Consider the following 16,548-nt stretch of genomic DNA (forward strand, 5'->3'; position numbering starts at 1 on the left):
GGTAAATGAACCCCTGCAACAGTTTCATTTGCACAACAGACTTCTGCAGTAGGCCTCATCTCCACAGCAACCTTGTGCGGTAGGCCTCAAATGTTCAGAGAGTGGTGGAGAAGAGGCCCGCATGGCTTGGCTGCATCCTCCCTCCAGTAGTGATGCTGGACATGCAGTATTTTAAGTGAGAAGGGGCTTTTCTGTGGCCTCCCCGTCAGCCAACCGTTAGGCAGAAGGGGAAAGCTTTCCCCCATTAAAAGGAAAGCACACTCATGCCTCAGACTCCCCTGCATTGCTCTAGGAAGCGTATCCCTTGCCTCAATCCCTCGTCTCAGTCAAGGGCTGTTAGAAGCTTCCTTCACAGCAAGCCTGAAGGGAAGGGAATCTGTGAAATGCTGAGCAAGAGCAGCAATTGGCCCTGAGTGGGGGAGAATCCACCAATAGGAGGCTGTGGAACCTTCAGCATTTTGTCAGGGTGTAGGGCAGGGGTAGTCAAACTGCGGCCCTCCAGATGTCCATGGACTACAATTCCCATGAGCCCCAGGGGCTCATAGGAATTGTAGTCCATGGACATCTGGAGGGCCGCAGTTTGACTACCCCTGGTGTAGGGTCACAATTTTATGTATATCAATAGATAATAGTTTCTAAATCAGAGCTCAATCCATCACATGCATAGGGTGTCCATCCAAAGCAGCTGGACTGATAAGAGTTCAAGTAATAGAAAGGGAAGGGTCAGGGAAGAAAGGGATGTTACAAGAATGTAAAATAAGAACCAAAGACTCATTCCACAGTGTGTTGGTGTAATTGGGAGCCATGTAAAAATCACTTTGAAATAGCAGTATGCACATACATGCTATTAGTTCTGTTGGTACATTCAATTGGACATGCATAGGTTGGGGAAGGGTGCTTGTCACCATGATCCTGTGCCCCCCGTCCAAAATATTCATTCTATCTGAAAGGGGCTAGTGTCTCGGGAGTTCAAGAAACTTCTCAGACTTGGTTCCTTTTCTGGTGTCTTCTGTACTCGAAACCCCCTTTAGCCACTTGGGCAGCATAAAAAAGACATTAAGAGTCTGTCCACAAGTGGTCCCATCCCATCTGCAAGCTGTTTCCTTGCTTGAGACGAAGTCCGGGAATAACTTGAATCTTCGCCTCCCATCGTGGCGGTTCCTTGCCTATGGTCTGCTCCATCCATTGCTTCCCGATAGCCCTTTCCCATCACAGTCCCTGAACATGCTGTACATCCTGTACCAAGGCAGATGGGCTTACAATGAGACAAGACTGCTAGTACTCTACATTCCCAACAGGTGTGTTTTCACCCAGTATTTTCCTAAGACCTCCCTCCCCCCGGCCCCAGGCCAGCTGGCAACCAAATAAACAGAAGATATTAAAAGAAATGTTGATGTTTTAGGTCAAACCATCTGGTTTTGATTGTAAAAAAACAAGTAACTTCCCAAGCTGTCGGCATGTTTTCAGTCCCTGCAAATTGTCTCTGCCAGATGCTTCTGAGAGAGAGATTTACTGTACTTGCTCAGTATTGTTCTTTGGCTTTTGTTGGATTGTCAAAGCAGAAGTATCCTGATTAGGAGTCCAGCAAAGGAGAACCACAGCAGTGATTGGCGCTTTTGAAAGAAAATGCCGTGCTCATCGGTTACGTTCCGATCTCACGGTTCCTCCAGGCATTCCTCTGCAACAACACCGTGAAGCAGCTTCTGCTGAGCGACATTCGCTCGCTTGCTTGGTCAGCTTCATGTTTACACAAAGGACTCCCACTTCCAAATATAGCACTGACTATGCAGTCCTAAGGAGAGCTGCACTTTGACTTCTGTGGCTGAGCCATCAGTTGAACCTGGGGGTCTCAGATTCAGAGCCCATTCTCTTTACCACTCTGCTGTTTCCATTTCTGGTGACTGAGAATTTCTGGAAGTACACATGTATACCATTCCATAAGGGAGTTCAGACACAGGTTTAGATAATGCTTTTCTACAAGAGAGAGAGAGAGAGAGAGAGAAAGAGAGAGTGCCCTGGCAGAGCTATCACAGTTCTCCAGGGCCTGTAAAACGGAGCTCTTCCACCAGGTCTCTTCCACCAGCTCCTCAACCAGGTCTTGGTTGAGGCCAGGAATAAGTTCTATGAGGCCTCGCGTCAGGCTAAGCATTTACATCTAGCAATCCCCCCGAGATGGGTGGCTACTGGGTGGGGGGGGAGCTATGAGATTATGTCACCATCTGGATTATGTTATTTTATGGGGAGGTTTTATGGGGTTTATATGACTTGTAACTCGCCTAGAGTCCATGGAGAGTGGCAGGGTAGAAATATAATAAATATAAATAATCCTCATGATGGGGGGGGGAGTGGAAAGAGAGTGGGCAAGAAGGATTCTGAGCCTAGAAGGTGTTTGAAATGAATTTCCAGAGGCTGCAGTGGAAGAGATACACATTTATATCTTTCGTGCTGTGACAACAAAAGCCACTCCAGGGAGGCAGGCCCAATTTCCCTCCGTAGTGATCGATCACATGATAATCTTGGATGAAGTATATACCAATCTTATGTGATTTTTCACTAAATTAATTCTCTTGAGGCTGAAATACGGCAAAATTTCATCCGCCGTCTCCTGGAAACTTCGCATCTTCATTTCATTTGCCCACAGAGTAGAGTGATAGGGAAGATGATGGACTTCCTGCACCAATACGTTTGTGACTTTGAAGGGTGTCGCCTTTAGAAGCAGTAAGGAATAGGGAATAGGTGTCCTTAACAGCAGGGGTAGTTAACCTGTGGTCTTCCAGATGTTCATGGACTACAATTCCCATGAGCCCCTGCCAGCAAATGCTGGCAGGGGCTCATGGGAATTGTAGTCCATGAACATCTGGAAGACCACAGGTTGATTACCCCTGATTAACAGGACATAGGCCTACCATGCTATCGTGTCAATAAAATATAAAAGGCACTGGTATTGTTTTCTTTGCACTTTAGCGTCTGGGAAAAAGTGAAAAAGCCAGCGTTGCCATAGCCTGCAAGGAAACATTGCCTTTTTCTTACACAAGTCATGGGTACCCAACTCCTAAACATTAAAACTCTTCAGAATAATCATGGGCTTAAACAGATGCGTGGGTTACTCTTCAACGCTGGCCAGATGGATATTTTCCCCTGAAGCCTGGCTTGCCAGGCCATGCCGCTCAGCATTTTAAATGGAAAAGTTTTTATTTGGGTTGGGAAGGGATAGAAAGGGAGGTCCAGATGGGGATTGGTGTTACTGTCTTTCCAAAGTTTTTGGAATTCACCGCACAATCCCCCAACGGCCCCAGTGAAAAGGATCTCAAGTCTCCATCGAGGAAAACAACTTTGGCAAACTACGGCCTGTCAGTTCTGGACAAGAATGAGAATTAATATGAGGCACTTTTTCCCCATCATCAGGTTTTGAACTCCCACCTCATCTCATTCAGTGAGGTTCCTCCCCCTTGGAGCAAGAGAGGGTGGATTTTCCAAGATGAGAATGTTCCACAAAACAGCAAATCTGGGATTATCTCATCAGACTGATTATGTCAAAGCGCTTTAGCCGCAGCACTCTCAAAGGTCTATATATAAGCAGCAAGGCAGTCTGCAAGTATCCTGTACCTTTGCCCGTTCTGCCTGTTTGGGGCATTGAGGGTGTCTAGGCTTAGTGTTGATTTATAAGCATTTGCTTTTTTAATTAGGGGGCAAGGTCAGGGTAAGTGAGACCAAGAGTTACCCAGAGAGAGAGAGAGAGAGATCTGTGTGTGAATCAATGGCTCTTTATTCACTTTTGTATTATCTCCTTTTTATCCTTTAGCTGGCAATTGGTGGAGCAGGTTGTCCTCTCAGCCAATACGCTGCTGTAGGTGCTGCTGGATTTTTTGCCTTGTTTATAATACGTTTCCCCTCTTGTCAATTGGTGGCAGTAGTTTTGGCCATGTGGACAGTCAGCCGCTGGTTTCTAAGGACTTCTGTGGTCTGTTTAAGCCATGTTTTCTTTGGCACCAGTCGCTGGATCTTCCATTCAGTTGGTCGTTCTTGCCAGAGGAGGTTATGAGGCAGTTTGCTGGTGTTCGTTCTGCAGACATGGCCAAACCATTGCAGTCTGCACTTTTGGATTTGCTCTTTAATTTGTGGCTGGTTGTCACATTTTGTCCGAATAGTCTCATTTCGATTATGATCACATAGACCATTTATGCACTGGAAACTTCACTGCTCCAGCTCCCATATAGGAGCACAAATGAGGAGCAGATGAGGCGCTCCGGGCCAAATGTTCCCTCATGTGGGTGCAGGAAGAGGTGAAGCAACCTGCCATGACTAAAACTCCAGCCTGCAGCCCAGCATGAAACCTCCAGTGCGTAAACGGTCATAGAGAGACACTCAGAATCTGCCGCAGGCATCACATTCAGAAGGTCTCGAGTTTGTTTATGTCAGGTTTTAGGAAAGTCCATGTTTCTGACCCATATAGGAGGATTGGTAGGATTGGTGTCTGGAAGAGACTTGAGAGAGATGTTCGTCTTCTTCCAGAGGCACCATTTGAGTGTGGCAAATGCTGGTGTTGATTGGCCAATCCTATTGTAGGCTATGGTCTTCCCAGTTGCAATGTATGGCTGCGAAAGTTGGACCATAAGGAAGGCCGAGCATCAAAGAATTGAGGCTTTTGAACTCTAGTGCTGGAGAAGACTCTTGCGAGTCCCTTGGACTGCAAGGCGAACAAACCGGTCAGTCCTAGAGGAGATCAGCCCTGACTGCTCTTTAGAAAGCCAGATCCTGAAAGTGAAACTCAAATACTTTGGCCACCTCATGAGAAGGAAGGACTCCTTGGAGAAGAGCCTAATGCTGGGAGTGATTGAGGGCAAAAGAAGAAGGGGACGACAGAGAATGAGGTGGCTGGATGGAGTCACTGAAGCAGTCAATGCGAGCTTAAACGGACTCCGGGGAATGGTAGAGGACAGGAAGGCCTGGAGGATCATAGTCCATGGGGTCGCAATGGGTCGGACACGACTTCGCACCTAACAATGACAAAATTGTGGGCTTCAGTGGTAGAGACACTGATTTATTAAAATTTCTTAAAATTAAAAAACATGGTATATGTTAAATATGACTGATTGGTTGAAAGGTGTCAGAGATTGATTAACATTCAGAAGTGAAAGAACCACATGATGTTTTGCTCCCTGTATATATCATTGAACATATCAATATATGAAGCTGCCTTATTTAGAGTCAGATAATTTGCCTGGTCTGACAGGCAGTATCTCAAGCGGAGGTCTTCCAAATGATCTTTCTGATCTCTTTTAACTGGAGATGCCAAGGATTGATCCTGGGACTTTCTCTGCCATTGAACCATAGCCCCTCCCCATCATTGCTTCCACATTATGCACCAGATGTTATAGAAAAGTCTTGAGGGATGAAATCACATGTCGTGATGTTGCTTATCTCTTGTGCTTCTCAGCCACTGGAGTAACTTTTGAACCTGAAAGCAGTTCATTCAGTTCTGGAAACAAACCCCCCATTGTGGAAGTGAGGAGTTCTCATTCCTGTCCAATAAAAGATGCTTATGTCCCAGTGCCTGCAAGGAACAGGGGGATGGGGAAATGGATCCCTATTCAGCAACATTTAGAATATCATTCCGTTAAGATTGGGGTTCATATAGGGCTGTGTGCAACGAGTCTCTCTCCTTCTCCTCTTTCATTATCTCTCACTCCCAGAAATAACTAACTTAATGTCCCACTCCATAACTTTTAAAAGTTGGAGTTCCTTGTTTGGTCAGAATGATCTCCACTGACTAGGGAAAGTCACCATCAAATAAGGAGCTCCTACTTTCAAAAGAGAGCCATGGCTGCCTGAAGGAATGGATTGTTGTAGAGCGCCATCTCTTTCCAAATGGGGGGACCAGGCAATGATGCAATCCAACTGATCATGAATCCACTCTGGAACTGACTGCTTTGAATGCTGGCAGGTGGGAGGTCCTCCCGAGAAATCCCAGTCATAGAGGAGATCCCCTAGGCCTATCTGAAGGGACATCTGAACCAAACCTTAGTTCTGTATCAGAAATGTGAAATGTGAAATGCAAACACTGGAGTGTTTACAAGCATTGCAGCTAGAAGTTGAGCCTACTGAATGCTCTGTCTGTTGTAATTATAGGAAGCTGCCTTCAACCACTCCATCAAGGGAGGACACATGTAATGTTAGAAAGGGTAGAAATCATTTTGCTGCACACTTTCACTGCGTTTTGAGACATTTGTTTACAGGGCCCAGAATGAGTATTCAGAACCATTGTATAAGGTGACCAGATTGTCCCACTTTTGGAGGGACATCTGGGGGTACCTGGCAAATTGTACTTATGTTGAAATTAAAATATATATATTACAATACTACTTTTGCATTCTATGCGTTCTATGAAACCTTTTGTGGCTCCATAGAGATCAAATTTTTAATCAAGAACCCCCCCCCCCCCGATCAATGGTGTCCTGCTTTACCAATGTTAAAATCTGGTCACCTTACCCTTGTACCATATGCAGAATAATTGTTGATCTGTCTCTGATTAACAAGCCCCTCTAGCCCTCTACTTTCTGCTCCAGCTGGCATCATCTCTCCAAAGTCCCATTTACAAAACGCCAGTGATGTTCCTTTGTTTTTCGTGACCTGCAGTCCAATCCAAAGCAGGTCTCCTTAATGGGACTTACTCCCAGGACAACATTCTTTGGATTGCACTGTAAGTTACATCGTTTTCAGAAAAGCATTTGAAGTGTAATAGTAGTGTTCCTATCAGCATTATTCCATCAAGCCTAACAGAATTAGAACATAGGACTATTATTAAAACTTAAGCTTTTGCAGTTTTTCAAATCTCTAGTTTCGCCATGGCTTTTCAAAAGAATCAAAGATTGGGTAGGAAAAAACAGTATTTAAAAAATGAGGGATTTTAGCCCATTCATGATATTCTAGGTTTTATCTCTGTTTTCCTTTCCTTTACTCTGTTACTTCCCTCTGTATAAAAATTCAGATTGCAAGTCGACTGTCCTTTTGGCTTCTGCTACTATGTAAAACATCACCCATCTCAATGGTTCTCTATGAATGATGGTGATGGTGATGATAGGCTCCTGACGAGTATATTCAAGGGCTTGTTCCTCTACATCAGGGGTAGTCAACCTGTGGTCCTCCAGATGTCCATAGACTACAATTCCCATGAGCCCCTGCCAGCAAATGCTGGTAGGGGCTCATGGTACTTGTAGTCCATGGACATCTGGAGCAGGGGTCCTCAACCCCCGGTCCGCAGGCCGGTACCGGGCCGCGAAGGCCATGCTACCGGACCGCCAGCAGCCGCGCCTGCCTCCCCCCCCGCAGCGAGAGGGGGGGAGAGGCAGGCGCGGCCGCCGGCACGCCAGTGACAAAAACGCGCATGTGTAGAGCTGCCGCGCATGCATGTTTGCGCCCCCTGCTGGCGAAAACGCACATGCACGGTAGCTCTGCGCATGCGTGTTAGTGCCACCTAGTGGCGAAAATGTGCATGTGCGGCAACTGCGCGTGCGCATTTATGTACAGCTGCAGCAGCCAGGCCGCCGGCTCTCTCCCACCCTCGGAGGCGGTCCCTGACTACAAGAAGGATGGGGACCGCTAATCTGGAGGACCACAGGTTGACTACCACTGCTCTACATGGTTAAATATATACTGCAAACTGGATGATTGTGGATAATATTATGTCTCTTGTGCTAGCTTGGTGCAATGGTTAAGAGCAGTGGCCTCTAATCTGGAGAACTGGGTTTGATTTCCCACTCCTCTTCCACATGCAGCCAGCTGGATGACCTTGGGCCAGTCACAATTCTCTCAGAGTTCTCTCAGCTTCACTTACCTCATAGGGTGTATGTTGTGGGGAGAGGAAAGGGAAGGTGACTGTAAGGCACTTTGAGACTCCTTCAGGTAGAGAAAAGCGGCATATAAGAACCAACTCTTCTTCTTTATTGTAGCCAGGTTCTAGAAGGGATTCTTATAAGGCACGCAAGCCATACAAAGAGGAAATGTTATATTTTCCTTGTCCAACCTTTCCCATGTCTACAAACCCTCTCACAAATGAAGATTGTGTGAAAGTACTCTCTTTGTCATGCCATTTGCCTCAGAGCCTGGATTTCTCCAGGATGGCACCACAATCAGTACCTTACTCTCCACAAACAGAAATGAAGAAGTTATTTGTCCACACATATTTATACTTGACACTCATGCCCCCTTAGATGTCCAGTGAGGCATGGGCTAACTCCAGCTTTTGAGGCACCTAGTCCCTAATAAAAATGAACATTTGTGATACATGATGCATATACAAACAAGTTAGGAAACATCAAATGGCACTCCTGCGCCACACCCCGTTGGCTCTGTTCATAGGGCTGCCAGCTCAAATTTGGGGGATTCCTAGAGATGTGAAGGCAGTGTTTGGGATGGGCAGAGTTTGAGGAGAAAGAAGAACTCAGTCCACCTAGGACTTTTCTCCTACACCTGATCATATATCATACTGTCCACCTTCCAAAGCTGGCATTTCCTCCAGGAGAACTGACCTATGTAATGTGGAGGTCAGTTTTAATTTGGTCCCAGCATTTGCTGTGATGCCTTGTAGTATGGTATGTATCATGTACCCCTGCCTTCTTCTCTCCTGGAACCTTTTACAGGATTGATATCTACTATCAGTGTGTCCCAATTCAGCATGGAGGCAGACAACTTTGTGAGATCATCAAACTTGCTCTGTAATGTACAAAGTAAGGCAGACAGGGAGGAGAAAGATACAGTCCATTCTTCTGAAGTAGGATCAAAGATCAACTTCTGATGCAGCTGCCTCTCTGAAGGCTCCTGGCTTCTTTCTGAAGCCAGTGAGACTAATACAGAAGGAGCCACGGCTGATGTCCTTTCTGCTGGGGAAGAGCAGAAAATAACCATCAGGATGAGGGAAGGAGGAAAAAGCTAGAGTCCTTTTTCCTCCTCCCGATGTCTCTTGCATGCATCTCAAACTTACAGCATTGTTCTAATCCCTAGTAAGAAAAATAGTATAAACAGGAGATATCATATAGAAGCAAGGGGTGAGATGTAAGTGCCCTTTTTATGAGTTCAAGTCCAATATGAAGAGGATATGTCTCCTTACTCTAGGGCAGGCTTTTTCAGCCAGGGTTTCAGGAAACCCTGGGGTCTCTTGACAGCCCTGGAAGGGTTTCCTAATGGGTGGGAGTTCAGCAATTTTTAATGTATTTTTAAAATTTGTTAAACATTTCTTGGGGTATGACCATATATAGTCATGTCAACCTGCCCTCCCCCCCAATGGCCACCCCTGGAGGGGATGGGGAAGGGAGGGGCCACAGGTGGGCACGTACCCAGCTATGCCTCCCATCCATATTCTGCATGATTGCGCCACTTCTGGGGTTTCTGAAGAACGTTCCAGGTCTTTCTTAATGGTAAAAAAGTTGGAAAGTTGGGGTCTCTCCTTACTGTAGTCTGTCGGCTCAGTAAGGGTCAAAGCTTGGCAACTCAGTGTGGGGCCGTCACTTCAGCCTTGGCTGGTGGTCTCAACTCTGCATGCTGGGCGAGAGGGCCAATGCTCTAACTATTGGGGGACAGATTTCTCACCCCTCCTCTAGATTTGTTCAGTTCTGCAAAAATTCAAAAGTTGCCTTGATTTGCCTTCTGCTAGAGTCCTTCTCCAGTCGCAAGCCTTTCTGCAGAGGCTTCACTACAGCAATTTTGAATCTGTTAGCAGAATCCAGTACAGCACAGTGTTGTTCTTATTAATGGCACATTTTCCTGTGAAAAGGAGGAGGGCTGAGCGCTACCCACACAGTGGAAAGGAAGAGTGCACGCCTCTCATGCTGTGCTTCATTTCTCCGTCTACAGTGGCAGGGGCTCCTGTTTCTTAAGTTCTCAATAACCAGATTGCCATGTTTGTCTTTGCTAAAAGAGGCTGCTTTGCTTGGAGGGTGAGTGTAATCAAAGCCAATGGGACTTGCTTTCCAAAGCAAGTGGTTGAGCTGCATGCGTCTTTAAAAGCAAAGCACGTTACCTATTCACCAATAGTTAAACATCTAGTTAGAGTGAAAGTCAAAATGGCACAGATTGACCATTCTGTTGACTCAGATACCACTAGGTGGGCCACTGTCTTAGAAGGTTCCTATGGAGGGAAGGCTGCTGCTTCCTTTTCCACACCACCAGGGCAGTCTTGATGACTAGGACCATTTCTGCACTGGGAACTTTGTTGCCCCTGCTCCCATGTGGGAGCACAAATTAGGAGCAGAAGAGGTGCACCACACCAAATGTTCCCCCGTGTGGGAGTAGGAAAAGGCGGGTCAACCTGCCCCGGCACAAACTCCAGCCTGCAGCCCGGCACAAAGCCTCCAGTGCTTAAACTGTCTAGGTCTACCTAGTGTTTTATCTGGATTTGCTGTATACCAAAGAAGCAGTGTTGGTTTTTACACCCCACTTTTTGCTATCCAAGCAAGTGGCTTACAGTTGCCTTCCCTTCCTCTCCCTACAACAGACACCCTGTGAGGTAGTGAGGCTGATAGAGATGCGTGAGAACAGCGCTATCAGGGCTGTGACAAGCCCAAGGTTACCCAACTGGCTGCATGTGGAGGAAGGGGGAATCAAACCTGGCTCACCAGATTAGAAGCCGCTGCTCTTAAGCACTACACCATGCTGGTTCTCTGAGTCAGGGGCTCATGGGAATTGTAGTCCATGGACATCTGGAGGACCACAGGTTGACTACCCCTGCCTTAGTGCATCCAGCTTTGTATTGGCTCCTCTGTTTGGCAGAAGCTCCCCGAGGTTTTAGAGAGAGGCTTTTTCTCTCCTCCCCACCATGATTGTCTGAAATCCTCCAGATGAGTGGGATTGCAATCTCCCTCCTATGCATTTTATAAACCTTTAGAATATTGATTCTGTTAATGCCAACCAGTTCTTCAGAGATGTTTTCCCCACTGACTCTCAACTTGGTGTAGGTACAGTATACCCCTCCCATGTATGGCGAATCTGTTTCTGGGATAACCATGAACAGTGCAATCTGCAGATACTGCCTTTTAGTAGCAAAACCACCCTATTGTTGTTGGGGAGGGGGGGTTGCAAAATGTATCTATGCAATGGTCGCCATGATGTCATGGCAAGCGGCTGAAGGCCCTGTCACATGATGTCATGACCACGAAGAAGCAGAAAGGCAAATCAAACCTGTGAATGGCAAAGGTTTCGTGTTTTTTAAAAGTAGCAAGTACTCGTTTTTTAAAAAATACTATTTTGTAAAAGTAGCAAAGCTACTCGCTTCATAATTCCAGCACAGGTGACATGCCTGGTACTGAAGCATATATGTGTAAGAAATTATTTTCCCACCAGAGAGTTATCTTTCCTTTCCTCTATTACATAGCAGCCAGCAATCACAGCTGCTGGATTCTCACTAGCACATTTATGGCAGGTACTGAAAAGTTGGCTTTAACTGTCAGGCAAGGTTTAGAAAGCAATCCGAAACAAGTCTAGTCAGAATCTTACTCCCGTCTCCATGGGCTTGACCCCCAGGCCAGCGTTCTTAGGATTGCTCTGCTAATCGCTTTATTTTTGTCCTTACCTAGCCATGTGACACAGACAACATCCTGGATCCATCCTGTCACCAATGTCCTCACCTTGCCATACTCTGAAGACAACGAGGATGACAGTTTCCGAGAATCCCCGGATCCCAAAAGCTGAGGACATCCACTGGTGGAAAATGAATGTGCAACTCCTGAAAGTTGACCTTTTCCCGGTTGTCTGGGGTTCATGAGCTAGTTCCAGTGCACATTATTAGAAGCTTTGCCACCGCTGAGGCGGGATTGAGTTCAAGGAGGAAACAATGGGCTTCTTCACAATATCTGCCCCTGCATCTGCGGACTTTCCCTAGCAGGCTGATGAGCCCAGCCTCCCAAAGGAAGGGTTTCTATTAGATTAGGCAGCAAGCACTCAGTCTGACTGGGAGAAAAGAAGTATTTGTACCTGTTTTTAATACATAGAGGTCATGTATTTTAATGTATAGAGGTCCTGTTTTTAATACATAGAGAGCCAGTTTGGTGTAGTGGTTAGGAGTGCGGACTTCTAATCTGGCATGCCGGGTTCAATTCTGTGCTCCCTCACATGCAGCCAGCTGGGTGACCTAGGGCTCGCCACGGCACTGATAAAGCTGTTCTGACCAAGCAGTAATATCAGCGCTCTCTCAGCTTCACCCACCTCACAGGGTGTCTGTAGTGGGGAGAGGAATGGGAAGGTGACTGTAAGCTGCTTTGAGCCTCCTTCAGGTAGGGAAAGGCGGCATATAAGAACCAACTCTTCTTCTTCTTCTTCATTTGTGTATCCACAAGCTGGGGCCCACGAGGGACCACAGGAAGTAAAACAACTTGGGGGGCGGCAATACCCTACCTCTCACAATCTTGCTACCATTTCGGGATTCTGTATGTTCTCTGAGGTTTCAACAGGTTTTCCCCCTAGCTTCTTTTTCCCCTTTAGCCGATCTGCAGCTGCTATCAACCCTTCCCAGGCCCTTTCAATCCTCACCAGGGATGGGGGCAGGGTTCGGTGTTTGCATTTGTTCAAAGTACAAGGTCATGCTTTTGTGTCTACCAGAACCCAGGATAAAGCGGTGCAAAGAGAATCAGGCTCCATGTTCAGTGGCTGGGCAGTGGCACACATCTCTGTCTGTATCTCATGACCTGGATGGAAGCTGCCTTTGCTTTGAACAGGGAGCTGCATCTGCCTCCGGAGTCACCAGATGTTACCCCATGACTGGTTGCCTGCAACAACAGCTAGAGCAGAGGGAAGGTTTCTACTGTGGCAGACTTGTGGTTTATCTCATTTGGCATGCTACTGCGATTTTGCCTACTGTGTACAGGCTTGCAGGCTTTAACTTCTGAGAAACGAGTCAGGTGGCCTGTTAGAGAACCAGAGTGGGCCAGAGGTTATTAGTTGTGCAGGGATCTTCGGATCCTTGCTCTGCCCCGGAAGCTTGCTGGATGACCCTTGAGCCAAGTCACACACTCTCAGCCTAACCCACCTCACAAGATTATCACTAGGAGAAAATGAAGGTGGGAGACCGATATTACTCGCTTTAGGTCTCTGTTGGGGAGAAAAGCAGGGTATAAAGTGAAGAGTTACCATGTGTAGGGAACAGCTGATACAATCACAGTTGGCCGTAGAGAACAGAACTGTCTTATTCACAAACCTTTAAGCATGTATTTATGTTGGCAAAGTATCTAAGGCCACACTGGAGCGATATGTCAGCCTTTTGAGCAAGATAATCGATATTTCCTGTCAAATATCTTGTAAGGTCGCCTTGATCCACACCCATATCATTCTACTATTAGTAAACTAGAAAAAGAATTTAATTGTTGTGTATATATCCAGCACTAGGTGAATTCTCTGATCCCTCTGATGAAACACATATGGGCTTTGTCTGACAATATAAACCAGTCACCGATCACTTGGTTATTGTGTTTCCTTTTTGGTTACCTTACTCTTAGAAAACATGGGAGCCAAAAGAAGAAACTGGGGACATCAGAAAGCAGTGAAACCTCAGGCAGAGACTTTAATAGATAAGAGCTGATGAGAAAAACAGGGGCCTATGGGTAGAGCCTCTTGTGGCGCAGAGTGGTAAGGCAGCAGACATGCAGTCTAACAGCTCTGCCCATGAGGCTGGGAGTTCAATCCCAGCAGCCGGCTCAAGGTTGACTCAGCCTTCCATCCTTCCAAGTTCGGTAAAATGAGTACCCAGCTTGCTGGGGGGTAAACGGTAATGACTGGGGAAGGCACTGGCAAACCACCCTGTATTGAGTCTGCCAAGAAAACGCTCAAGGGCGTCACCCCAAGGGTCAGACATGACTCGGTGATTGCACAGGGGATACCTTTACCTTTACATTTTATGGGTAGCAAAGTACTTTGCTTTCTTTCTCCAAGAATCTTGGGAATAGTAGTTGTATAGGGTAATTTACAGTGCCATCCAACCTGCATAGCCCAGGCAAACGCGATCCTGTCCAGTCTCAGAAGCTGAGAAGGGTTGGCCCTGGATAGCACTTGGAAGGGCGACCTCCAAGGAATACCAGGGTTGTGACACGGGGACAAGCAATGGCAAGCCACCCCCGAACGTCCCTTGCCTGGCAGGCAGACCATCTGAGGCTCTCCTGCCTTTATTACACACATGCCATGTGATAAGTACATAACTATTCTGTCCTCAGTTGAGTTACACCCTTCTAAGCCAATTCATTTCTGTTGTTTTAGAAAGGGTGTTGTTCTGCTGACGGGGTTGCCGTAAGGAAGCCCGAACTGTGAATTGTGTGCATCCGCATGCCAAGCCTGAAGGATGCCATGACTGTCAAGAGCTGCCTTGATCTGAAACCAGCATGTTCAGACATCTTTAGCCGATCGGCTGCAGTTCTGCTTAGAAACTGATCTCCTTTTCGAAGAGGGTGGGGCGCCAGCTCGCTCCCAGCAGGGATAGACTGCCTGTTTTTCTTCGCCCTGCACCATCTGTTTTGTAGTCTTTTGAACCAATGCATACATTGAGTAATTGGGTCAAAACCTTTATCCTACCAACAGCCGCGATGACAATCTGCAGCCCCCACCACTCCATCTAATAACATTTCAGCAGCCGGGAGCCTTGCCTCGGTCTCTGCATACTAACTTGCAGATTCTCCAGAGTAAGTCCACCTTGCTTGACCCCCACGGGTCCAGGTGAATTGCTCTTGGGACATTTCTCGTGCCGCAGTGTCTCAATCCCAAGCTTGTGCATACATTAAAGCCAACTGTACTCTCTCTCTTTTTTAAAAGTAAAGCATATGTTCTGATCCTTGCTTGTTTTCCTTCCCTGGTTAAGTCCGAAAGCAAACTGGACCACACCAGAAATTGCAAGTAGACATTGTGGATCGAGGATTATTCATTAATACCTCTGCGACTTGTAACCAGTTCTAGACAACTCTGTTCCTAAGAGTGTTTATGGCAAAATAAATTGCCCTGAATTTCATTTCCAGCATTTGGCACTTTAGCCCTGTTTGTTGCTTCTATTTTATTAATTGATTTATATATCGGACTCGCCGTCTCAGGGTGTTGAACAATAATTAGGTCCCATTATAATTTTCCAAAGGCCATTTCAGTTAACAATAAAAGCAAACCAATCCACTTTAAAATCACACCAAAGAGTTCTGCTTACGGGCATCCTCTAAGCTGGGGGACCCATGTGCCACTGTTCGCCTCAGCCCTCATGTCTAATGCGGCTTTCAGACACTCTCAGTGCACTTCAGCGATAGTTTGCAATCCGACCGTCTTGCGTGGAACAGGAACAATTGCTGAAGTGCACCGAAAGTACATTATCCATCATGTGTAAAAGCTGCAATGACCTCGCACTGCCGGTATTTCTCTTGGGGACAAAGTAGTCTTCTCCAGCTGCACCTGGCAGTCATCAAGAAGAGCAGCTTTATCGGGGCTGTTTAAATGTGGCATCAGGGGAGTGTCCCACCTGGGCAATGATTTTTCTGTATCCGAGCGAGTTTGGGAAACAGGAACAAACCAGGGGAACCCGTGAAAAGTGACAGGAGGAGAAGTTGGGTGGATGCCTCTCAAAAAACTCCCTCCCATCAGAGAGGCAGGACGGATCAAAACACCTGTGCGGCAGGTGCCCAGTCCAAAATGTTTGCAAAACTCTTCCACGAGCAATCTTCTCCATCCTCTTCTATGCACGTGCAAAAATGCCCCCTCTGTTGAACAGTGAACACTGCTGTGGGTGGGAGAACACCGTGTTCTTCTCACCAAAGCTCCTGAGCTTGCAAAGAACCACTGAATTAGGCTGCGTGCTAGCATCTCCGCTTCGAAGCATTCCTTTGCTGCTTAAGATGTAATTTAAAGCCCAAGCCAACAGAAAGCTATATAAGGAAACCCGTTTTCCCTTCCCTGAAACACCCCCGCTGGAGCCTTCTCTGCATATTAATCAGCTCTCTGCTTCAGGATATATTTGGCTCATGGGAGCAGCGCACTACCTGCTTGTACCGCATCTGCCAGCAAGAGGAGCTTCTTTGGAATAACTGTGCCTGCTGGAATTCTTTAACAGCCATTACGTATTAGGATTGGCAATGGGAAATGCCTCCCTCCCCCGTCCCCTCACTAGCAAAGGAGAAATGTGGCCGGCAATTTCTGGAAAGCATGTTCTGCCAGCTCCCAGCAATGTCTCTATTTGAACTGAAGTTAACCAACCTAATAATTCCTTCCATAAAAGCCACTTCATGGGTCCCAGATGAGCGATTTGTTATTTCGCATTACGTCAGCTTCAGGCGCTTAGATGGGGAGCGTGCCCTGGTGGAGATGAGGCAGGAATAAAACAGCATCCTTTGGAAGGCAGGGAGTGAATCAGCAGAAAGGGGACACTGTTTCTAGAAGGCCCTGGACAGTTGCATCCACTTGTGAGGGCCATCTAGTGTGCACAAGTGTCTATTTTGTGCGGCCCTCTCGTACGCAGCCCAGTTTTTGAAAATCTTGGAAGATCTGGTAAGGTTGTGGATCCATAAGACTCTGGATGGTTCACTCCCAGAAGATTAGGGTACA

At 46.7% G+C, this 16,548-nt stretch overlaps 1 protein-coding gene across 6 annotated transcripts in view; it reads left to right on the forward strand.

Moving 5' to 3' along the window:
- STXBP4 (syntaxin binding protein 4) overlaps positions 1 to 16,548 on the forward strand; it is a 161,028-nt gene that overhangs the window by 133,292 nt on the left and 11,188 nt on the right. For 5 of the 6 annotated variants that reach the window (XM_077328683.1, XM_077328680.1, XM_077328681.1 and 2 more), the window contains one exon: positions 11,568 to 14,983. The exons of the other annotated variant lie outside the window; for it this stretch is intronic. In XM_077328683.1, the coding sequence (XP_077184798.1) occupies positions 11,568 to 11,575 (8 nt within the window). In that variant the 3' untranslated portion in view covers positions 11,576 to 14,983. Of the gene's footprint in view, positions 1 to 11,567; positions 14,984 to 16,548 lie in introns of those variants that run through there. 6 annotated transcript variants of the gene reach the window in all.

The sequence above is a fragment of the Paroedura picta genome, chromosome 3 (genome assembly GCF_049243985.1).
Source record: "Paroedura picta isolate Pp20150507F chromosome 3, Ppicta_v3.0, whole genome shotgun sequence".
Taxonomy (NCBI): Eukaryota; Metazoa; Chordata; class Lepidosauria; order Squamata; family Gekkonidae; genus Paroedura; species Paroedura picta.